Here is a 25,535-nt window from a genome sequence, read left to right as displayed (position 1 = left end):
GAACAAACACTTTAGCTTTCATAGGCTGTGGATTTTCTATCTTTGAAGCAGAGATATTTCAAAGAAGGATTTTATATAGTAGTCTGGGTAATCCTGTGACATCCACAATGCTGTGCCTGGGAAGAGTATTTTTTGTTAAAGAAACCTTGGGGAATTTCACATTACCAGTCTTCTCCCGGTTTCAAGCTGGGAGTCTTCCGTTTCCAGATGAACCGGTACAGGGCTGCCGTTTCACACACGGCTTGCCCCTACCGGAAAGGAGCCGATTCACAAGCGGTTTGGCATTTCACACTGGCCCCGCTTTGTTTCCCCGCCGTTTTCTTCCCGCGCGGGTGAGCGATTTTTTTTAAAGGTTCGGCTTATAGCGATATATCGATATATCGCTATACCAGAACCTCAAATGGTCGCAATAACGATCCCATTGGAATGCGACTCCTTAGAGGTTCCGGTATAGCGATATATCAATATATCGCTATAAGCCGAACGTTCAAAAAAAAAAAAAAAGCCTGCGCGGGCGAAAAAAGGCGGGAAAGAAGCGTATCGGAACCGGGAGAGGGAACGGAAGACTCCTCGGAAGCGGTTGACAGGTAAATTGCTTCCCTCCCGGTTCCTATACGGAACAGAGACTTTTGTGTGTGAAATGGCAGTCAGATCCCGGTTGGGAACCGATTCTCAACCGGGTTCTGTCTGAAATGACAGACCAGAACCCGGTTGAGAATCGGTTCCTTACCGGGAGATAGCGCCTGTCTGAAATTCCCCCTTATTAGATGTAGCTTTTTGCACTTCCAACAGTACAATCCTAAACTGAGTTACACCCTTCTGTCTATTGAAATGGGCTTAGAAGGGGGTAACTCTGTTTAGGATTGAGCTGCCAGATGGATACACGAAGAAGGAAATTTGTTTACTGGTTAATAATGTAAGAGATGCTTGAAGAAATTGATAATCAGCATTTTTATATGAACAAAATAACATCTTTTTAAATGAACCAAACCACTAGGTCACTGGAAACTGAAAACGGTTGATAAGGGCTTGGAACATTCTTTTGGTGGTGGTGGAAACTGCCATCAAATCACAGCTGACATGGAGACCCTGAAGGGTTTTCAATGCAAGTGACATTCAGAGGTGGTTGGCAATTGCCTTTTTTTTTTAAAATGGTTTTATACCCTGCTCTTCACTACCTGAAGGAGTCTCAGAGTGGCTTACAATCACCTTCCCTTCGTCTCCCCACCTTCCCTTCCCTTCATCTCCCCACAACCCTGTGAGGTAGATGAGAAAGCTGTGACTGACCCAAGGTCACCCAGCTGGCTTCACATGGAGGAAGGGGGGAATCAAACCTGGTTCTCCAGATTACAGTCCTGCTGCTCTTAACAACTATACCAGGTTGGCTCTCCTCTGTACTGCCTGCCTCTGTGAAGCAACCCTCGATTTCCTGTGAAGATAACCCTCTGCTTAGCTTCCGGTATCTGACGAGACTGACCCAGCCTGGGGGCCATCCAGGTCAGGGCACTCTTTCAGTAGCCTACAGTATTGGATATTTCCACCAACTAGTCAAGAACCAAGTCAAACCTACTAAGTTATGTGCAGGGGTTTTTTTGGTAGAAATAACCCAGCAGGAACTCATTAGCCTAATAGGCCACACCCAACAGCAGAAACTCATCATTATTTTAGGCCACACCCTGACAGTGCAGTGCATTAGCATATTAGGCCACACCCCCATGTCTTCCCTTGGCTTCCCCGGGCACCCCGCAGCGGCATGGAGCCCGGGCAAACCAGCCCTTGGACAGGCCAGGGAAGGCATGAGGAGGCATTTAAATGCCTCCCCGATCCTTCCAGAGGGGCCCTGGCCCATCCGCCTCGGAGTCGCCGGGGGGGGTTTTGCTTTCCAGGCCTTCCCTCTGTAGCCATGCACGCAGAGGTTTTGGCTATAGTGGGCGTGGCCAACTCTGAAGCCAGCCGGAACTCTGTTCCTGTGCGTTCCTGCCCAAAAATAACCCTGGTTATGTGAAGTCTGACCTGCTAATGGCAACTGTACGTTCTTAAGCCACCTATCCAGCCTCTTGCAAATGCTGTTCATTCCTTTTTGTTTTTAATCATAGAAATGCTACAGGGAAATATGGAGAAGGCATCAGAAATTCGCTGTTGTTGCTGGTTGCTGAATTATGACCCTTTCCTGCTGCAGCAGAATGAGTCATGAAGATCATGGCCCTTTCTCTGTTTGTGTTGGTATGGCATATCCTGCTGGGCTGGTGTTGTAGACAGTGTAGTCGTCCTGCTGGGTTACATGCAGTTTCCACGGGAAGATGTGTTTTGGGAAGACCGGCCTGTCCTTGCACTGCAGCACCATCAGCAAAACATCCTCATCGGAGAGCAAACGGATCAGATCACCCTCTGCATCACGATAATTCAGGGCAATATCATCGCACCCAAACTCTCGCCTGGAAAAGGAAAAACACACTGATTCTCCTTACAACTGAAAATCATGCTACTGAGGGTCTATCCAAATGTTATTTCCCCACCAATGCTCCCTCTAAGCTGTGGAGTCTTGTGAGCAAAAATTATACTTTGTGAGCTACTGGTACTAGAGTTGTGAGCAAGCAATTTTGCTATTGCATAACTTAGTTTGCTCTGGAGCCATCCTTCCTGAGCTTAGACAAAAATGTCTGAGCTGGAGGCTAAAAATCTGTGAGCTAGCTCACACTAACTCAGCTTAGAGGGAACACTGATTCCCACCCCCATGTCCCCTATGCATTTGACCTTGTAATGTACCTCAAATAGCATACGTAGCTGACATGCGGTTTCAGCCACACTTAGGGTTGCCAATCTCCAGGTCAGGCCTGGAGATCTCCCACCACTACAACTGATCTCCAGACTTCACAGATCAGTTCCCCTAGAGAAAATGGCTGATTTGGAGGGTGGACTGTATGGCATTATACACCACTGAGGTCTCTCCCCTCCCCAAACCTCTTCCCTTCCTAGGCTCCACCACCAAATCCCCAGGAATTTCCCAATGTGGAGTTGGCAACCCTGACCACACTTGGGGTTCTCTTTGCGTCTGCCCTAATGCACCTCTGCATTGATGCATGGACTCACTGTCATGATGGTATCCCATGATTCTTTTAAGTTTGGAGCATGCTTGCTACTTTCCCCTAAATCAGTGTTTTTAGAACTGTGCTTCAGCATTTGGCCACAAGGTGGGGGTGTGTCAGGTTTGTCCCTTTGTGTCTTAAGAACAGCCTAATTTTTTTTTAACCTAAACAATATTTATATGCAAATATTTGGCTGCATTCTCTCACTGGCAGTGGAACTCCAGGGTCTGGAGATGCAGAAGATTGAATTCGGGACCTTCCGCATGCCAAACATGCTCTTCCACTGAGCCACTTGCCCCCAAATGTTTAACATCTGGTTAAACTTTCATGAGAACATGACAGACTTGTTTTAAACAGGACAGCTTGTGCAACTGAGTGCCCTAGCTTGTGGGCGTCTCGAGATCTGGAAGCAGGCTTTGGTCTCTGCTGGGGGGGGGGGGATTCAACGCAGCAAATTTGCTCATGAGTAACTTTGCTAGTGAATGTATAACCAAAAGGTTTTGATAAAAGTTCTTGGGAAGGACTGGCAAAACTGATGGTCACATTAAAAGAAACCTGAACATCATACAATTAAAGATGGTGAGTAGGAAGCTCACAGAAGCCTACCAAGACCAACAAAGATATGCACTAATATTAAAAGTACTGATGAAGGCAATGGGGAAAGGGAAGGACAAAGACCACGTGGAAAGGTGCTGCAATGAAAGTTAGCACTAATGAGCATACTTAGCAAGTGATCTGTTTAATGAAGTGCTAAGTGTGGCATTAAGAACTGGAAGGGGAGGGCAGATCAGGATAGGACATAGAATTAAGGAAGAACTAGACAAGCTAATAGCAGGGTGAGCATGACCTGCAAAGGAGACTGCATCAGCACGACAAATTAAGGCGCTGCAGACTGTTACAAGTTCCATAGGGAAGCAGCATAGTAAGTTTCAGGGAACAGAGCACTCCACTTGTCAGGAAGGGGGGAAAACCCATAATCTTTCTTTTTATCACTTCTGTTTAAGGGACCATAGAAATAATCAGGCTGCTCAGTACAAAGCCTTTGCAGACACAATTGCAGAGGTGATGAGCATCTCAGGACAGGAACACGAACATTTCCAGCATCTTCTGAAAGTGTAATGTATCCATCTCAGACCACGTGCGTAGCCATCTCACCACGTGGTCAGGCGAAGCGGCCGAGCTTCGCTCGCAGTAACAATGGGACAAGCGGATCCTAGCTGGTGCCTATCGGCAGGCTAGGCTCCTGACCGAGAGCCTATGGAACTCTCGGCCACTGTAAATAGCCAATCACTTGTGTGTGGGGGTGTTTTGGGTGCGGGGTTGTTGCACATATGAACCAGCATGCGAGCCGGTTAGTTTGTCTTGTTCCGATTTTTAAATGAAGCCTTAGAGCTGAATCACTGCATTCGTCTAAGGACTTTTTAGACAGAGAGCGACCACGCTTGTGCTTTTACCTCATCAGCTCCATGAGGTCTTGGAACACTGGGGTGCTGCTCAGGTCCTCTTCCACAGAAATGTCCCTACCAAAGAAAAGAACAAGATTGTGTATCTGGAAACTTGGACACTGGAACAGAAGAGACGCTAGGAAATCAGTGACGGGATCCTCCAAGTATGTTACAAATACTAGTAAAAACAATGTGCGTGTGTGTTCAGGGGGGAATCTGGATCCTGGTTGTGCAGGAGAGAAAGAGGGGTGCTAACTTATTCCCCCTCTGTGGTTTTGCGGTCAAAAACTCAGACACACACACACACAAACACACACACAGTGCTAGTGATTACCACTTTAACTGGTTTTGATTAGTGAAACCGCATGGGGGGTATTAAGCCCCCTCCCCGCTGCACACACCCCACAGCTTTTATTAGCACTTTAGGATCTGATCTCAGAACTCCCACTGGCTCATCCAGTTTAACCCTCAGACCCCTGTTCACACTGTAGTCTTTGAACCCAGCCACAAAGGGCCCTGCTGGTGTTTAAAAGCCCAACATTGTCAATTGCAAATGGCACACGTGCCCATTGAGATGGCCCTGGGCTTCCCCACGATAAAGACAAAAGTGGCAATTTTTAAAGGATCAGGCTCTGCTTCCATGTTTATTGTGGGTGGGGGCATTACTATAGCCTGATTTAGTCCCATGTAGTAGTTCTCTGTGTAGAGTTGCGAATGGGCTTGGAGGAAAATGTACTGTCCTTTTGGTGGTGGAAAAAGCTGTCAAATCACTGTCTTATGGTGATCCTGGTGCTCACAGAAGAAGAAGAGGAGGAGGAGGAGGAGAAGGAGGAGGAGGAGATTGGATTTATACTTTGCCCTTCACTACCCAAAGGTGTCTCAGAGCGGCTTACAAACTCCCTTCCCTTCCCCTCCCCACAATAGACACCCTGTGAAGTAGGTGGGGCTGAGAGAGCTCTGACAAAAACTGCTCTTTTTCAAGAACAGCTCTGACAGGACTATGGCTTGCCCAAGCTCATCCAGCAGGTGCAAGTGGAGGAGTGGGGAATCAAACCCGGTTCTCCCAGATTGGAGTCCGCGCACTTAACCACTACACCAAACTGGCTGCCTACCTCTATGTAGCAACCCGTCATCCTTGGTGGTCTTCCATCCAAGCACTAGCCAGGGCCACCTACAGACTATGGCAGAGACAAGGTCTGAGCCAGGGATTTGCTAATAAGTTTTTACTCCCCAGTGCCATTTTGTCCCAGAGAACTTACAGACTCCTAGGAAGGAAGTGTTTTCTTGAAGCCTCACTAGACCTCAAAGGTTCTTTAGCCAGGTAAAGAAATTAAGAAGAGCAAGAAAAAGATCTCATTGGATTACCTGATGGAGGTGAAATTGTCACCATGGTAATAGCAGCGTAGCCAATTGACAGTGTCCTCTTCTTGTGGGAGGTCTTTAATGATGTTCACAAAAGCACATGGGAAAATGCCAGTGGTATCTCGGACAGTTCCCTGGGAGAAGAGGAATGCATCACACATGTGGCAAAACTTTTTTTAAAAAATTGGCCAGGGGGTGTCACATGAGCACAGCAAATAGGGCTGAGATATCTGATGGCTTGCCTTATAACATCTGTACCAGTGGTACTCAGTCTATGGCTCATGGAGAGCCACATTTGCAATTATCATCAACTCAATGGGGCACATTATTTCTGTCCCTGGTGTGTGGCCTGCCCCTCATGGAGCCTTGTAGCTTACCTCTTCTTCTGGCATCAACTGTTAAAAGGTGAGAACCACTTGCCAACAACAAGCCCCACCGGGCAAGGTCCTTGTCCACTTTTCTGAAAGATGGGGTAGGTGCCATGTTGGAAAACAGTGCTCAGAAGAGCCACAGGTGGCATGTCAAAGCCACACATCCCAAGCCACTGAGTGAGCATCACTGATCTATACAATGTGTAGTGGCAAGAATAGCGCATTTCTCATAGAACAGCACTCAAAGCCTTCTACAGGAGAGATAACAACTAATGCTTTAGAATGCAGCACTATTTTGATCTGGTTATTGAAAGAACTACTGAGTTACAAGTACCTAGTTTTTGCTACTGATGTCAACCATCTTGTATTTCATCATCATAGTGAGATTCCAGACAAAATTCAGAGGACCTTCTAGCCATGAGGACATGGAAGACCTACATTTAGCATGTGATGTGCTTTTCCTTTTTCATCCAATAATTGCAATTAAGCTAAGCAAACTGATTAGAAGTGGCCACCATACACTGGACGGGTTTTGCAGATTTATGATCAGATGAAACCATAACAACTTACCTCAAACCAGTTTTTGTTGACTTTGCTTAGTAAATAGATCAAGTCTCCCTTCTTGAAGCTTAGTTCCAGTTTAGTGGACCCTGTAAAATCAAAGAGTGCCTAGAAGAAAGACATTAAACACTGTAAGATAAGAAGTAGATTCGGTTCGAGAAGATAAAGGCCCCTGCCACACGGCAGGAAAAACACTGGTGAAAGTGTGGCTAATTAGAGCCGCACCAAAATAGAGATGCTGCGGGCAGGATCCCATGGATCCCGTGAGCCGCGCGCCGTTGCTCCCCAGCACGATCAGATGCCGGGGAGGACACGAGGGGGGGAGGGCTGCCGAACTGCGCATGCTCGAGCATGCGCAGTTCGGCCGTGGGCCGGGGATGCGCCGGCGCAAGGACGCGCCGCCGATCCCATGGCCGCACTTGCCGCGGCCCTTTCGATTGAACCACCCGGTTAGGTGGTTCTTTTTTGGTGCGCAAAGGGAGGGACGGATGGGGGATGGGCGCAGCATGATTCCCAGATGTTGCTGTAGGATCGCGCCCGTTTGCTGCGGACCCGATCCATCCCTCTCCTGGCCCAAAACCCCTCGTGTGAACAGGGCCAAAGTTTGTGTGCTTGTAGTTCTCATTCTGTGCTTGGGACTGGAGCTGGTTAGGGCACTAGAACAGCCTCAGACCCAGCTGAGCCCAGCAGCTTCTGTAGGGATACAGGGACCAACTGGCCAGTACCTGGGCTGGCCCTGATGGCAATGGATGTGGGCTCACCCACTGTCATCACCGCGGCCTGGGTCTCAGCTAAGAATCCCCTGTGGCACTGCAGGGACTGCTTTGCTCAGCTCTGCAATCGCTGAGCTGTGTTTCAGCTTCATAAATCTTACTGCAGACGATGCAGATAGTGACATCATTGCCAGGGAAGAAGGGATTGTATTAGATCCTTTATGGATTCGGGCCAGGAAGCCACAGTGGATTACAGGGCTGGGTGATGGATTCTTATTCTTGAGACAGCAGAGACCATCTCCCCTTTAATTAGAGCTGGACCAGAGCCCTACAGCTAAAGCTGCTAGGAAAACACAAAGACCATACAGTCACATGCCAGACTGCAGAAGGGAGGGAAGGCACTGTGAAGTATCTCGATATTGCCACTAGATCTCGGAAGCTAAGCAGGGTCAGTACTTAGATGGGAGACCACCAAGGAAGACTCTGCAGAGGAAGGCAAGGGCAAACCACTTCTACTTCTCACCTGCCCTGAGAGCCCCATGCTGGGATCGCCATCAGTCCGTTGCAACTTGGTGGCATTTACATACATACATACACCATAAACATTCAGTCCCAAATCTTACCTTAAAGTCGAACAAGGTAATGTTCAGCTTTCCTCCACCATTTTCTGTCATTGTGAGCTCAACCTAGCTTTGCCAGTCCACTAATTTTAAACCAAACCAACCAGTTTATCTTTTTTGAAGGCTCCCACCCCCCCGGGGGGCAAGTATTCAGCAACTGGCAGTTCCAGCGTCTAATGACATTCCCACCAGGATGAAATGTGTGATGTCTTCCTGTGGCTGAAACCTGCCTTATTGCAAAGACCTTTGTCCACTACTGTGCATAGCTCCTGCAGGCACACCCCTTCTCCCACTGCAAAACTATGCAGCTCTACAGCCACAGGGGCCATCAGAGAATGTGAGCCGGGAAGAGTGTGCCCATCAATTCAGCTTGCAGGTGAGCTCACCACTAAATTTTAAAAATGAGTCCCCAGCACACAATGCCATATATTACAGGAGGCAAAAATGCCATGAGAGAAGCCATGCCCTCGGCCTCCAGGCTGCACAATGGGCAGTTTTAATTTGTGTGTGTAGTTTAATTACCATTACTTATTCACCTAATTAAACACCCAGTTAACAGTGTGGCAACTCCAGCTTCACCTTTAGTCTACACATCTGCGAAACGAAATTAAGTCTCTGCTATGTCTATGGCTCCATCTAAGCGATTCAGGCATCATGGGGACATTTTCCCTTTTCACATGACATATTAGTTCATTTAAAAGATTTGCTACACACATTTGCCACCTCAGTAATCTACCTCAACAGTTCAGAGATGGCTTCCATGATCTTTTTAGCTTATGGCAATTAGAATGTTTGCACTACGCTCTTGGAGAAGAACGTTTTCAGGACTGGGTGGCCTTGGAGTTCGGATTCCAAACCGTCTGAAATCATTGGGGGTTATCAACTCATCTGTGTCTTCTCCTTTCAAAGACTTAGCTCCTACTACTTCTTTTGAGTTATGGGACAAGCACTCCAAGACTCTGGGGAATTTAACAAACATCTTCTAGACCATGCAATGCTGATTAACATTGGCAGCAATCAACACATGGAGTGAATAATCATGTCAGACATCATCTCACAATCATGAATATGGTAAATTGCCTTGTTTAGACTAATCAAACAGGAGTCCAGTGGCATCTTAGAGACGAACAACATTTATTCCAGGACGAGCTTTTGTGAGTCACAGCTCTCTTCTTCAAATGCCATGGGAAGGACATAATTTGGCATATTTTTAGAAGAAAAATCACAGAAGAGGGAGAAAGAAAAAGGAGGAGCTGGAGAAGAGAGAATTGTGGGGATGTTGCCACAAAACTTCCAGGGGTCTTTAAGGTGCCACTGCACTTGTGTTTTATTTTGTCACAAAGAGACAAATACCCATCTGGAATTGTCTGGAGCAGACTGCCCCTCATTTCCTCCAAGGACAAGATGCATGGAGTTTTCCCATATTTGCCTTACAGCAACCTTGTGAGGTTAGGCTGGCAGGCAGTGACTTGCCCTAGGTTACCCAGTGAGCTTCATAATTCATATGGATTTGAACCCAGGGCTTCCGAACCAAAGGACTCTTTCGCATTCTCATTTTCCTTGCTTCGGGTTTGTTTTTCCTTTTCTGCATGTTTTGCTCCCTCTAGTGGTTAATTTTATATTACATCACTGTATGTCTGACACATTTCCCTGCACTTTAAATCTGCAAGAAAATATGCCGGACATATTTTCTTGCAGATTTAATCGAATCAACCACTAGAGGGAGCAAAACATGTGCAGAACCCCCCCCCCCCCCGAAGCAATAGGGACACACAAGCAAAGAAAATGAGAATGTGGAAGAGCCCCAAATCTAACAGAGCTGCATTTCATGACATTTATCAAACACTTCCCCAGCACTGCTCATTTATTTATTTATTGAATTTCTATTCCGCCCTCCCCGTAAATGGGCTCAGGGTGCATCACAACACTGTTGGGCCATTCGGCTTCATAACACAATAATAACTAATCAATTAAAACCTTAAAACAACATTTAAAAACAAACTACGTCCATACTGGTGCCATTGGGCTCTAAAATTTGTTTAATCCAGGCCGCACACAGGTGGTGTCTTCAGCAAAGTGGGGGGCATCTTTCCTTTTTCTGGACGCCTGCCACCTCATCCAAAGGTCAGGTGGAACAGCTCCATTTTACAGGCCCTGCGGAACGATAAAAGGTCCCACAGGGCCCTGATCTCACGTGGAAGCATCTTCCACCAGGCCAGGACCAGGGCAGAAAAGACCTTGGTCCTCGTTGAGGCTCAATGGACATCCCTTGGGCCGGGGACAACCAGCAGATCTTGCTCAGCTGAGTGCAAGGCTCTCTGGGGCACATATGGGGAGAGGCAGTCCCTAAGGTATGTTGGTGCCAGGCCACATAAGGCTCTGAAGGTCAATACCAAAACCTTGAAGCGGATCCAGTACTCAATCGGTAGCCAGTGCAATTGACTGAGCGCTGGCCTGCAGGACAGATGGATTCCTCTGTCATGCCTTCTCAGCCCCTTCTGCTTCTAAAAATCTTCACACGAGTGACGGCTGGCCTCACTGTTCTGAACAGGTCAACTAAATCAAAGTCTGTTACTATGCAGATCTAAAATACGATGTCTTTTGTTCAGAGAAGAAGACAAGCTTGCATCTTTTGTTCAGCACTGAGTAAGATACCCACCTCAGCCCGCGGAGCTGCCATTCTGTCAAAGCCAGGTTCCTGGGGACAAATGCTCTTTCTGTGACAAAATAACGGGTAGAATAATTTTTCATCAGATCCGTTCAGGAAAGGTCATGAAGCAATAAGGATAAATTAAATGAAGGTCTGTGGCACAATGGTAGAGTGTGTTTTCCATGCAGAAGGTCCCAGGTTCAGTCCTCAATATCTCCAGTTCAAAGGATCAGGTAAGACCAGTCTGACAATACTGACCTCGACAGACTAATGGCCTGATTTAACTTATGTGTGTAAAGGAAGGTAGATTATTGCTGAATAGCTTGTGTAGTTGGTAAAGGCTGAGAAATAGCACTGCCAGCTGGCCAGTTTTCCACTGGCAGAACCAGTTTTCCCCCTTTCTGACCAGCTACAACTTTTCTTCTTATAATGGAGAGAATAGGAGAATCCGGTTTAGATTCTTCATTGCCGTTTAAGGCATAAGAACTTGCTATCCTGAGCTATGAAGGCTAGTTATGTAGCCAATTTTAGCTTTATATTTTCAACCCAGGGTGTTCTGGGCCTCAAAACCAGCTTCTCTACAATCTAAACCCATTTTGATATGTCGTCGAAGGCTTTCACAGTCAGGGTTCATTAGCTGTTGTAGATTTTCTGGGTTGTCTGGCCACTGTCTTGGCATTGTAGGACCTGACATTTCGCCAGTAGCTGTGACTGGCATCCTCAGAGGTATAACGCAGAAAGGCGGAGTACTCTCTGTATCAAGGTGACAACCTGGAAAATCTACAACAGCTAATAAGCCCATTTTTGTTGCCTTTTCTACTTCCCTTTCACTCCTGAAATCATCTCACCAGAAAGAGACATCTGTCCTAGGTTGGACTCCACTCCTGGATGGGGCTCATCTAGGTTTGCCATTTGATTGCTCAGTGGGACAGCAGGGGCAAAATAGTGCGGGGGGGGGGAATGGTGTCAAGCAATGTAGCAACATCACTTCTGGATGAAGACCCAGAAAAGACTTATTGCACTGAGTAACATTCTAGGCATAGAGCATCACTCAATGGAATCTCTACCATAGACACTGGGGAAGTTCCTAGAATGTCACTCAACATTATGGTGCCCTGTTGCACAATGCTACCCATCCCCATGCCCTGCACTAACGAGATCCTGCTAGTGCCAGGCCCACAACTCTAGGCCCATCCTTTGCCAGACCTGTGCCTTCCATAAGTTGGCAACCAAGGAAGGAAGGAAAGAAGGACAGACGGACACTTACACTCGTCGAGTGCGTGGTCGAAGCCTTCTCAGCCCCAAAGGTGTCTGCTCACTGTCAAAGGATGACTGATAAAAAAACAACCGAACGTCTTCATCCATCAGAAACCAGGCAGGCAGGTTAAGTAGTTTCTGAATTGAGAGATGGAAACAAATAAGTTTTCAACAGAAAAGCTTCTCCCTCATGATTGATTGATTGATTTAGGAAATGTTTATGCTTCTCTCCAGAGACTTGTTTGAGGTAACTTACAACTAATAAAACAAAAGCATTAAAAAAGCATTAAAAACAGGACCATTAAAACAAAAGCATTAAAAAACAGAACCATTAAAACACCAACATTAAAAAAATAGGCCAAGACCATCAAAGCACAATAAATAAAACTCAATAACATTATGTTTAAGCCATGGAGACCACCGCAGTGTCACTAATCAGGCTGGAGGTAGACAACTGCAGACTTCCCGATGCTTTGGTCCTGTGTGGCTGAGTTAGTGCATGGTCCTGTTAACACATTCTCTGAATGTGTCACCTTCCAAAGTTATGAAATGAACACATTCCTGCCACCTTTTTTTAGCCTTTTTCTGACACAGAGTAACGAAGTCCAACATAAAAGCAATTGGCCTGAAATTCTATGGTGAAAAGATGCAAGAGGATCTTTCAGCAAATATTAATCATCCTCTCTCTCTCTCTCTCTCTCTCTCTCTCTCTCTCTCTCTCTCTGTGTGTGTGTGTGTTTTATATATGGCAAGTAGAACTAAAAATTGACTAATGGAGGAGCCCTTATTCTTCCTAAATTGATTGCTCTCTAGAGTTAATGTAAGGGGAATGTGGCAGATGAAATGTTAAAATTGACAGCACAATACTGAACAGTAACATCTTTCGAAGTCCATTGAACTCAACTCTCTTTGCGAATCTCTTAGGGCATATTTGCACAACTGGTTTCAGAATTATTCCCTCTCCTCAGGGAATCCTGGAAATTGTACTTCTGCAAGAGCCTTTAACAATTAACGCTTTTACCAAACTATATATCCCAGGATTCTTTGTGAGAAGCTATGATAAAATGGTGTAAAACAGATACAAATACACTGTAAAATTGTTCAGTGTATTTGTGTTATATGTAACTCTGGTTTGATGGGACAGAACTTGGACTTGAAGTCAAACACCTACTGCAGCCAGTAGAGGTATTGTACTCATATTTAAACACAGTAATGATGAAACGGCACAGATCTGGTGAATACAAGCTGGCCCACAAGGAACAGGGAGGAAGCAATTTGAAATCCCCCCCACTGCCGAAATCTTCCCTTCCAGGACTGTATAAAGTCTTAAAGACTTGAGCAAGCCAATTTCCTTCTTCCGCCTTCCTTTCCCTTCAACAATCTCAGCTGCTTTTCACATTCTGTGCCCCCTTGAGCATATTCTCATCAGGCCAGGGTTTTTTTGGTTACGTGTGCAAAGTCATATCTTATTGTATAGGTAGGGAGCTCCCCCAGCACCTAGAGCTCTCTGTCTGCTCTGTGGATGGCCTGGTTTTGCTGCTTTTATGACCACAAGGGGGAAGAGCCAGTTTACTATTAAGAAAGTGATGGCAGCCAGTGTTCCCTCTAAGCTGAGTTAGTGTGAGTTAGCTCACAGTTTTTTAGCCTCCGGCTCACACATTTTGTCTTGGCTCAGGAAGGAGGGCTCCAGAGCAAACTAATTTATGCAGTAGCCAAATCAATCACTTACAACTTTACTGCCAGTAGCTCACAAAGTAGAATTTTTGCTCACAAGACTCCACAGCTTAGAGGGAGCACTGGTGGCAGCTCTCTGGTGGAATAACCAATATGCCCAACCTAAACCCAGTTTGAAAGTTAACCTTTACCTTCATGTACGTGTTGAGTATTGTGATCCGGCTCTCTGCAATCTCTCTCTTGGCACCAACATAAACTTTCCCTAGGAAGCACAAAATTAAGAGAACTGGTGTTGCCATTGAAAGGTAGCAGAAGGAAACGAAATGTGAAATTTGATTGTTAAAGGATTTTTGGTAGCTCCAAGACTTTAAGAGGAATTTCAGACAGACGATATAATCCAGAAGAGGAACGGTTCCCAAACGGTTTCTGGTCTGTCATTTCAGACAGAACCGTTTTAGAACCGGTTCCCTACCGGAATATATATGTAATTTCACACACAAATGCTACTGTCCCGTTTAGGAAATGGGGCTGAAGTGTTTTACATGTCAACCACTTCCAAGTAGTCTTCAGTTTCCTCTCCCGGTTCTGATGTGCTTTTCCCCGCCGTTTTTCGCCCGCTCGGGAGATCTCCACTATAGCGCTCTAAAGCGAACGTTCAAAAAGAAAAATAAAAGACGGAGATCACCAGCGCGGGTGAAAAACGGCGGGGAAAAAGCGGTGCAGTCTGAAATGGCAAACCGCTTCAGATCCAGCTCTTTACCAGAAGGGGAAAGCCATGTGTGAAATGGCAGCCCTATACCAGTTTACTCCACAACGGATCAAAAACTACTTCAATATGGGTTAAAAAGGGTTATGTGAAATTCCTCTATATCTACCTTTAGCTCTCAGGGGTTTCCCTAAAGAATTCCTGGGTATTGTAGCATCCTGACGGCCAAGAATTCTCCTTGAAATTCCTTCTTTGCCTCATGGAATTACAGTTCCTGGAGTTCCCTAGCTTGACAGAATGACTGTTAAACCAATGTCAGTCTGTAGTGTGGATATTCCCTAAATTCCTTAAAATACAAAATAAAATACATGGGACTCCTAGTATCTTGAAATGAAGTAGACAGGAGCATCCAGCTTTGTATAACTAATGGGTTGGATCCAGCCATCCATCAGCAACTTTCCCCTTACCCCAGCACCCATTTTTTGTTGGAATATGCAAGGTCTATACTACAGCCTTATGCAGAAGATCTGAAGATCACCCTAGAGGTGGACAGCTGAAGGACAGGTAGTTAGCAAAGTTAGACCAGGGACTTCCCACTTTTTTGAATTATGTCCTTCCTGTCTCCTGATTGGCTCTTCTGGAGACTTCCTGCTCCTGCAGAGCTTCCTTCTTCTTGTTGCTCCTCCTTCAGCAGTTAGACTAGATAGTTAAGGCTGTCTCTCTTCTATGTTCTATAACTGTTTGTTCATCTTTAATACACCTACTTTCTTTTTCTCTAAACAGTCAGCGCTCCACTTCCTTGGCATATTTAAACTCTGGCAACCTTTTTGACCCTAAAAGTGATGCAGTAGTCATAGGGCAGCCAGCTCCAGATTGGGAACTACGTGGAGATTTGGGGGGTGCAGCCGGGGGTGGGGGAGCTTTGGGGAGGGGAGAGACCTCAGCAGGGTGCAGTGCCAGAGAGTCCACCCTCCAAAGCAGCCATTTCCTCCAGGGGAGCTGATCTCTGCTGCTTACCTGGCAGGATGGGAAGTGTACATGTAAAAGGGCTGTTCTTGCTTCCCACGCCATATCTTTCCTCTAGCTTGCCATGCAGGTTATAGAACTGGCGGTAGCGGCGGAAGACCATATACCTTCCTCCACCTTTTGTTTTCACTTCAATCACAAATACCTGGAAGGGAAGACGTCATGAGAACCGAATTCATTTATAAGGAAATCACTGCTAAGGGGCAAGGGCCACAGCTCTACGTTGTGTGTGTAGAAAGGGACGTGTTCAGTCCTTGACATCTTCAGTTAAAGATCCTTGGAAACAGGGATAGGAAAGATCTCTCTCAGCCTGAGACTTCTGGAGAACTGCTCTCAGAGTAGGTACTAGTGAGCCAGAAGGGCTGTGAACGTGGGCCTGGCATAAGGCATCTTTCTATATCCTTAACACGGGCCAGAAAGATAGAAAACACAGAAATGTTTTATGTTATTTTTTCGGAGGTTTTTTTTTTTTTAAATGTCTCCTCTCCAGAGTCTGGTTATGACAGCTTACATTTAAACCTGGGTTTCCTTCCTTATCCTATGTTAACTTGTTCAGGAAAACTAGGGAGAATCCTAATTGATGCTATTTTTTTTCCATTGAAAACGTTGCCAAAAAAATTATCTCCTTAAACTCAAGGTGGCTAGCAAAGCAACAAGTTGGAAATATATAAAGTACAATAAAACAATCTTTCAACAAGATATAAACAGCATGATCGCCTCAAAACACATTCCCCTTTGTCAAACGCCCTCTGAATGAAGACCATTTTACCTGAATGCAGGAAGTGAAGACGCCCTCTTCGTTTGCTCTGGTAAACCATTTCAAAGGATTGGTCCCACCACAGACAAAGCCTGTGACCTAACTGTAGTGAAACAGACAGTCCTGAGAAAGGGCACCACCAGGAGAAGGCTACCTTTGGGACATATCTTCGGGACCACCTTTACTGGTATGTTCCTCAAAGAGTGTTACACCCTGCTGAGAATAATCTGCTGGTGATCCCTGGCCCCAAAGATATCCATCTGCCCTCAGCCCTGGCTCCAACCTGGTGGAACTCTCTGCCAACTTCCACCAGGGCCTTGCGGGATTTAATGCAATTCCGCAGGGCCTGCAAGGCAGAGATGTTCCGCCAGGCTTTTGGTTGAGGGCAGCGACAGGCTCTGTCATGGCGGGCACCCCCGTCCTTTACTCCATCTTTCTTCAGACTCCTCCCTACCTTGCCTGTGAGGTGGCAACACAGTCTAGAACTGGCTTAAAACTTGACCTATGGACACCGTCTGGGAACTGTTTTTAAGATTGTACTGAATGGCTTATTATTGTAACTTAATGATTTTTATATTGTGATTTATTTACTGTTGTACATCACCCAGAGCCCTGTGAACTCAGGGATTGGGTGATTGAAAAATTTAATTTATAAATAAATAAATAAATAATCTTAAAAGCACCTCTGATTCATGGGAGTGTACCAGGAATATGTTTAATAGGTATGAAGGCCCTAGCTCAGGAAAGGTTTTAAAGGTAACAACTGGCACTTTGATTGGACTCAGAAGCATGTAGGTAATCAGCTGAGAACATCCCAAGCAGCTGACCCCAGACACATTTTGTACCAACTTAAGCTTCTGAGAAATTTTCAAGGGCAGCCTCACATCGAACATGTTATAGTAGTCCAGTCTGGAGGTTATAGTAGCGTGGATCAGCACTGTAAGTTTGGAAGAGGCTAAAATAAGGGGCTACTTTATAAGCTAGATGCAATTGAAACCAAGGACTCCTACCAGCTGTGCCAACCTGTTTATACATCAATGACGCTAAGTCCAAGGGCATACTCAGGCTCTTAACTTCTCTACTAAAGAAAGCTTAATCACATCTAAAGCTGGTCAATTGGTACAAGCCAGACATTCTGCCTTCCCAACCAACATCACCTTCATATTATCTGGATTAAGATTCAGTTTTCTGATCCTCACCCATCTGAGCACTGCTCATGACATTGATAACAGGATCTTCACAGCTGATTTCAGAGGTTTAGATAATGTAAATCTGGGTGCCAGATTATGTCAACCAAATGTTTTAACATAGAGGTTAAAGAACACTGGGAATAAAATGGACAGTTGGGGGATCCTACATATGAGGCCGGGCCAGCTAGTTGATTCTGCCTCCCCTACGGAGACTATTGTCTGCCAGTAAGAAAAGAACAAAACCAACAAAGAGTTTTATCCCAAATATCAATTCTAGTTGATCCACCAAAATATCATGGTCAGCAATATCAAGTGATGCTGATAGATCAATCACAACCAACAGCTATAGATCGCCCTTGTCCAACCCAGTGATGGATTGCCCTGTTATGAATGGGCTGTGTACTTTCTTTGATTATATGGTTACATCTCAGCCTGTATTTCCACATTTCATGGCCCTCTGACCTGTGCATGTGTAGATATGTGTGTTTGTGTAATTCTGCAGATGAGCTACTACATGCATCTGAGGAAGCAGGCTCTAGCTCGCAACATTTTATGCTAAAATAAAAACCTTAAAAACCTAAAAAGAGGTGCTACTTCCCTCTTCTTCTCCTACAAATCCTTAAATTTGTGGCTTTCCCCGTGTGTGCTGAATAGAAATCACTGTTAGCTCTTCCTTTGACCATGAATGTCAGAACAATGACTTTTAGAACAACTTGCTTGCATCCCAAAGAACATCCCAACTATAAGGGTATACTTGCTTTAAACGGTCACAGCAAATGTCAGTGTTTATTGTGAAATCCAGTCAATGCTGTAATTTCCCATTTGGAACATCCCTTTTCTGAAACCAAGTGAACAAACACTGTTAACCCTTTAGAGGAACTATCTCCTGCAGTGCCAGCTTCCCTTCCTCTCTGAGTGGTAACAAATCATCAGGTTTGAAAAATGTCCTTCTCTTACGTAGTAACTGGAAAAGCCTCTCTTCTCCTCGATGTCTGCAATAGTAGCAGAAACAGCCACATCATCTGGAAGCTGGTCATAGTCACTGAAAGGCAAGTGAGAAGATTAGCACTGTGCTGCAATGGCCATTACTGTGGTGATAGTGGAATAACATTTTGATCTGCCTAGCTTTAAATCACAATCAAGACTTATTTGTTTTATTAAATTAAAACATTTAGGCCTCCTTGCCACTCAACTTAGGGTCCACTAGGTGTGGGGGGATCAAAAACATTGAAACAAGCTTTAAAATATGTAGTATACAAAAAATTAAAAACAACAATTATCCGAAACGTGTACACTGTTAAAACACATACACAGGAAGATGGCTTACAAGTACTAAATACAAGGCCCTGAACAACTTGGGTTGTACAAGGGCAAATCTACAATAGATCATTGTATTACCTTAGCGCATCTAGCTGATAAGTACACTAGATCTAGAAACTCTAAACTTTATGTAGCTTTTCTGGATCTTAAAGGAGCATTCGACTCAATTGACAGAGAGTTACTACAGCCTAAATTGTACCAATTAGATATTGACAAGAGACTTCTCAAATTAAGACTTCCACCACTTGTCAAACCAAATGGTCAACTGTAGGGGAATTAGCACCAAAAATTCTCTTTAAAAAGGAATTAAACAGGGATGCATACTTGCTCCTTTCCTATTTAATTTATTTCTCAATGATTTCGCCCCCATTTTAGCGGAAGAAGATTATCATTCTCCTAAATTGGGCACCCTTCATGTACCTATCCTGTTATATGCAGATGATACAGTACTGCTCTCTTGCACGAGGGTAGGGCTCAGAGGTCTGTTGAACAGATGTCTTAGATATTTTTTTTGAGAATAAACTACTCAAGAATTATGAGAAATCCAAGATATTAGTATTTGCTAAATCCTGTAAAATCCACAAATGGACATTCTATGGAAAAGAAATAGAGCAGGTTAAGCATTTTAAATATCTAGGTCTCTATTTCAGTTATAACATGACTTGGTCTTAGCATCGCAAATCTATGATTAATTTAGCTACCATCAATGCATCAGCCATCTCACATTTCTTCTTTAATAAAGGTAACCAGTTTGTTCCAGCTGCTTTAAAAGTTTTTAAGGCCAAAGTGATCCCATAGTTATTTTATGGTATTCCAATATGGATAAGCGCCCTCGAGACCGGTATTGAAAGAGTGCAATCCAAATTCATAAGGAAAATTATGGGTCTGCCATGCTGCGTTCCAAACACAGCTCTCTGTTTAAAAACAGGCCTTAACATGATAGAAACAAGTGCATGGCTTATATCAATCAAATACTGGCTCTGACTGCACTACACTGCTGACTGTGGGAGCTATTTACACTAAACGCTGTCTGAATCCATCTCGTCCAAATGGACTGCCTACATAGAGAAGAAAATAATTACAATGGGCTTATCCATGGATTCCCTATATATGCTCCCTTTTACAAATGCATTATCAGTTAATTCAACGTAAAATCCTAGATATTGAAATACAAAAATTAGTCAGTGATGCAAGTAAATCCTGCTCCCCTTTGAATTTTGAAATCCTTCCAATTATTGGCCATCTGCCTTCTTATTTATCAGCCCTCCATGCCCCACAATTGCGCAGAGCATTTGTATTTGCTAGATGCAATACTGATCCATCTACAGTTACTTATGGTAGATATAATAGGATTCCATATTCAACAAGACTTTGTGCATGTAATCTAAATCAAGTTGGCTTGGTCCTCCATATTCTTCTGTACTGTTCGCAGTATGATGATTTACATTCTATTCTTTTACACCCAATTTTATTTAACATCATAGGTGTGCCATCTTCTGAATGATTCATCACCCAAAATAACTGAAAAGGTAGCCTTATTTCTAAGTTTGGTAATTAAGGATTGATTGCATAATGTCTAGATGCATATGATTGACTCATTTTCCCTTATCTGTTTACTGTTTCTACCTGTAATCCAATACATGCCAATAAAGGTCTGTGAGTGAGTGAGTGTACTAAAAACAGGCTCCTGCAACTGCTGGTGTTCTGTCCTTTTCGTGTGAACCAGAAGCCCACCAGCCACACATTTTGGGATCACGATACATGCCACTATCATCATGTGTCAACTGGACAATTTGTAGATATTCCATGCAGGTAGCGCTTCTGTTCACATGAATCAGTGTATAAATGGAAGCCGTGCCTGCATGGAAAATCCATGCATTGCCTAATTAACAAGACAACAACTGTGTGCATACTGGGTGTACTGCAGGGATCCATGAACTCCTGATATGCATGGCTGACAGGTAGGGAAGCCAGCCTCCAGGTGGGACTTGGGGATTCCCCGGCATTACAGCTCATCTCCAGACTACAGGAGATCAGTTCCCCTGGAGAAAACGGATGCTTTAGTAGGTGGACTCTGTGACACTGTACCCCACTGAGGTCCCTGTCCTCCCCAGGCTCCATCCCCAAATCTCCAGGAGTTTCCCAACCTGGATCAGGCAACCCTACCCCCCCCCATCCACTGCCGGGGGCCAGGAGGGACCTGGCAACCCTACTGACAGGCTTCTGGTTCATGCGACTGGAACAAAACGTCTGCACAGATCTAAGGGAAAGCCAACAGCCATTTTGTAAAACAGATTAAGAAAAAGTCTATTTCATAATTTAAACATCTGTCCGAGAGGTTTGCCTACATAATAAATAGTTTCACTTTTTGAGGGACTTGCACAAGACTTCAGCTAATACTAAAGACCAATGCAGGCGGGTGAATTTACAAATACAGGGAGGCACATCTCCTCCTATGCTGGGCCTTGGCCATTTCATGCTTGACGTGAAGTGATGTCAGTTGGGGGTGTGTGTGTGGAATCTGTCAGTTATCGTAGCTGTAGTCTTGTAGTCCGGAAAGTGAAATTAAAAATTACTGAGAAGATAGCTCACCTGATCCAGGGTTCGATTTGTGCCAGGAAACTGAATCCCAGAATATTTGAAGAAAAATGCCTCTGCAAGCATAAGCAGAGTTCATTTCAAGGGCCTTCTTGCATGTGGAAACAAAATTATGGAACTCTCTCCTCAGGGAGGGTCATCTATCGCCCACTATTATTGTCTTCCACCATTAAAAGTAAAGGTTCCCTTGCTCGAAAGCCAGTCGAGTCCGACTCTAGGGTTGCGGTGCTCATCTCCGTTTCAAAGCCGAAGAGGCAGCGCTGTCCGAAGACGTTTCCGTGGTCATGTGGCCAGCATGACTAAACACCAAGGCACACGGAACGCTGTTTCCTTCCCACTGAAGTGGTACCTATTTATCTACTTGCAATTTCTTGCTTTCGAACTGCTAGGTTGGCAGGAGCTGGAACTAGAGATGGGAGCGCACTCCATCATGCGGCACCCGGGTCTCAAACTGCTGAACTACTGACCTTCCACAGCCTGCAGTTCAGCGTCTTAACCACTTGATCAACCGCAGCTTCCTCTGTTTTGTATGGCATTTCCTCACTGACCCTCCTTCCTGCATGCCATGAAGTCACATCATTGTACCAAGCACATTGTGGAGGGGGCACTCTAGCATTTCACCAAAAACTCTATGGTCACCATAGGGTTTTTAGCCAAATGCTAGACTATCCCCCATGCAACGTGCCCAGCATGATGACATCACCTCCAGGTCAGAAGGGGTCAGAAGCCAAAGGGCAAGTCTCTAACCTTCCTAAACAAGAAAGTCTACACCGCAAGGTACACTTTGCAGAATGACCTTCTCACAAAACAATTACTCTGGTAGGTGATCAGCCAGTCTGGGCTCTGGATTTAGTTTGAGACCAAGTTGAAGGCAAATAACCACAAAGTAAATTAAATGTATACATATTTTATTAAGGTGCAAGAATACTTTAAACAAGAACAAGAAACTGTGAGGGTAAAAGAAGAAAGCTAGAAATTTATAGGCTAACTAAAACTGTAATACATTGGTTCCAAGTTACAAGATATTACCCATTCTCAGGTGGAAGTTCCAAGGGTCCAAAGTGGCTCTACTCCAGAGTCAGCAAAGACCAGAGCTATCCAAGATGGCCAATGTGAGTGAGAAGGTGTCTACATGGCTAGATCTCAAATAATCACCATCAGGCAGAGAACAATCTTACTTCTTTATGGGGAAGGGGGCCCTGAGGTTCCAGGCCTATGAACCAATAGGGTCCGTAGGTGATGACACATAGCCAAAGTGTTAAACCAATGGCTGAACAGAAGAGGTGGTCTGACCTGGGAGAAAGAAATGAAATCCATCTGCAGCTGCATCTGTCCCTGTTCCCACAGATGCTTAATTGAATGGAGTGTGCTTAATTGGGGAGCCAGTCCCAGGCTTCGCAGCTCCCTTCTGCAGCTGGTGTTATCTGCAACTCTACAAGGTCAGCTCGTTCCTTCTCCACAAGGCAATTTTGAACTTTTAATAACCCACAAGCAGGCCACATTTGAAGCCTGAACCAAACTTTGAATCAGGACAGAATTGTAAAGGAACCCAGTTTCTTTATAGTACCTGATAGGATCTAGTTACTTTCAGCACAATTCCCAGGGCTATTTTTGGGCAGGAACGCACAGGAACCGAGTTCCGACTGGCTCCCAAGTTGGCCACACCCAGCAGGAACTCATTAGCATAATAGGCCACACCCAACAGCAGGAACTCATTAGGATTGGCTACATTAGGGGTGTGTGGCCTAACATGCAAAGGAGTTCCTGCTACAAAAAAAGCTCTGGTGTTTTGACGACAAGGTAAACAGAATAAGAAGCAAAAGGTGGCTGGATGACCACACTTCTGGTAACATGGGAATGCGGCCTAATATGCTAATGAGCGGTGCTGTCAGGGGGCGTGGCCTAATATGCTAACGAGTTTCTACTGCTGGGTGTGGCCTAATGCTAATGAGTTCCTGCTGGACTTTTTCTACAAAAAAAGCCCTGACAATTCCTATGATACTACAAGGTTACTTTCACTGTTGAGTCACTTGCGGATTTCAAAATACAAATGAGAATGTGTTGTCAGCCTCAAGGTGGGTCTTGGAGATTTCCTGAAATTACAACTGATCTCCAGTTCCCCTGGAGAAAAAGACAACCTCAGAGGATGTCTCTTATGGCATTACATCTTGCTGAGGTCAATCCCCTTCCCAAACCCCACTTCCCACAGGCTCGACTAGGGCTGCCAGCCTCCAGATGAGACCTGGGGATCCCATGGAATTACAGCACACCTCCAGACTACAGAGATCAGTTCCCCTGGAGAAAATGGATGCCTTAGAGGGTGGACTCTACAGCATCGCAACCCACTGAGGTCCCTGTCCTCCCCAGGCTCCATCCCCAAATCTCCAGACGTTTTCCAACCTCGATCTGGCAATCCTACCCCCCTCCCCCACCAGTGGCCAGTGGGGACCTGGCAACCCTACTCCACCCCTAAATCTCCAGGAGTTTCCAAACCCAGAGCTGGCAACTCCAGAGTGTGTCTGTGTGTGTGTGTGTGTGAGTGTGTGTGTGTGTGTGTGTGTGTGTGAGAGAGAGAGAGAGAGAGAGAGAGAGAGAGAGAGAGAGAGGAGAGCACATCAGAGAGAGTCTGGAAAGGAAAGGAGTGGTGGAGTCTTTTTAAAAAGCAAACTCAATGCAAACGTGTCCGTGCCATTGTGAAAGCCTAACAGCCACACAGCAAGCAGAGCAGCATTTCATAAAACTATTGTGCGCCCTTCAAGGGGGCTTGCTTTCCAGATAATGGCAGGGAATCAATAACCAGCAGGAAGGTTTTAAGGGACTCACCTCTCATTTCTCAGCTGCCTAGGAAGAGACATTCCTTCAGCTCCTTACAGCTCAAGAGAAAAACTGAGACAGACAAGAGACCTTTCCCTGATCCAAGTTTCAGTTGCACACCAGAAGGGGAGTTTTCAGAGCTCTTTCTCGCTGCTCCAAAGTAGAAATATGCACCATGAATTCTCTGCAAGGCTTCAGTGATTTCCAGCTGGCCGAATGTTTTCTGACAATGGCCCTCCCTCCTCTGATTGAGGAAGTGCTGCGGAAAGAAAGGCCTTTTGAAACAGAGAGCAAGGTTGCATGACACGTGTGCCTGAGTCAAAAGCACCCTGCTGCTCTGCTTAAAAACCAACCAACCAAAAAAAGGAGCTCTGGGTGGCTGAGAGTTAGGCTCCCCAAAGTCCAAAACCCAGTCCCAGCTGTCCATTTTGCACACACGTAAAATGGTTCGGAAGTGTCAGGTGGGGAGCAGATTTTGGCCCAGAAACAGACCTCCAGCAAGGATAACGTGAAGTCACCTCAAGCATCCTGATGATGAGGCTGATACTAAAAACAGAAACTGAAATCCAGCTAAGGCAGACTGTAGTGTTTCAGACAGGGATGATGAACTAAAATTTAGAAGTATAAAATGAGCATAAAGTAAGTAACTACATTCTGTCCCCCAAATAGCTGACACACTGGAGACAAGTTCAAGTGAGAAAGAGTAGAGTGTATCAGCGCAACTGTTGTTTTCAGGAATCTCTTCACTCATGTTCCTGCTCTTAGGTTCAAATAGGTAGAGACAGGTGTGTTGAAAATAATATCCATTTATTTGAAGATACAGGGATGGGAGCCACCAGTTTCATGTCAAGGAAACTCATGCAGTCTTTACTTCAGGCTAACAAACAGAACTACACAACTATTCTAGATTAACCCATGAGATTAAACCAAAGATTCCCAAATTTGTTTGGCTTACCGCCCCTTTTCATTAAAAAAAAATACTCAGCGCCCCCCTGGAAATCTACCTTTAAGAAGTGGACAAAAAGATGCAGTGACAAATTTGCACATAGTCAAGAAAGATGTTGTTGTAAGTAAAGAAAGAGGTTGTCGGCCTGAAGCCAGAGGCCAGCAGCAACCACCACACAATAGCCCAGCAGCAACACCAGTCTTACAAGGGTGCACATACATTTTCAATTTGCAAATGCATGGCTGTGATTGGCCATGGTGACCCCTCTCCACCTCCCCTTCCCTCCCTGATCCAAGGGAAGACCAGGCGAAGGCAGGAGAAGGCTGCTTTAGATAGGTTCTGAACTTTTCTTTCTTTATGCTTCCACCGCCCACATATTTTTATTCAACGCTGCCCAATTGCACCAAAGCCTCCGACCGCCCACCTGGATCATTCCAGT

At 45.1% G+C, this 25,535-nt stretch overlaps 1 protein-coding gene across 1 annotated transcript; it reads right to left on the bottom strand.

The window, feature by feature from the left end:
* Nucleotides 1-2,073: 2,073 nt before the first annotated feature.
* Nucleotides 2,074-24,225, bottom strand: NCF4 (neutrophil cytosolic factor 4). The gene is made up of 10 exons (XM_015426480.1): nucleotides 24,160-24,225; nucleotides 18,376-18,460; nucleotides 15,463-15,616; nucleotides 13,931-14,001; nucleotides 12,076-12,203; nucleotides 10,818-10,875; nucleotides 6,835-6,933; nucleotides 5,897-6,027; nucleotides 4,541-4,606; nucleotides 2,074-2,435 (listed from the first exon to the last, which is right to left on the bottom strand). The coding sequence occupies exons 1-10, from the start codon at nucleotides 24,189-24,191 to the stop codon at nucleotides 2,198-2,200; spliced, it is 1,062 nt and encodes a 353-aa protein (XP_015281966.1). The 5' UTR covers nucleotides 24,192-24,225; the 3' UTR covers nucleotides 2,074-2,197.
* Nucleotides 24,226-25,535: the final 1,310 nt, after the last annotated feature.

Source organism: Gekko japonicus, unplaced genomic scaffold (genome assembly GCF_001447785.1).
Source record: "Gekko japonicus isolate JY-2015 unplaced genomic scaffold, Gekko_japonicus_V1.1 scaffold1105, whole genome shotgun sequence".
Lineage (NCBI taxonomy): Eukaryota > Metazoa > Chordata > Lepidosauria > Squamata > Gekkonidae > Gekko > Gekko japonicus.
The sequence above is the reverse complement of the archived record's forward strand: the minus strand, read 5'-3'. Positions and strand labels throughout refer to the sequence as shown.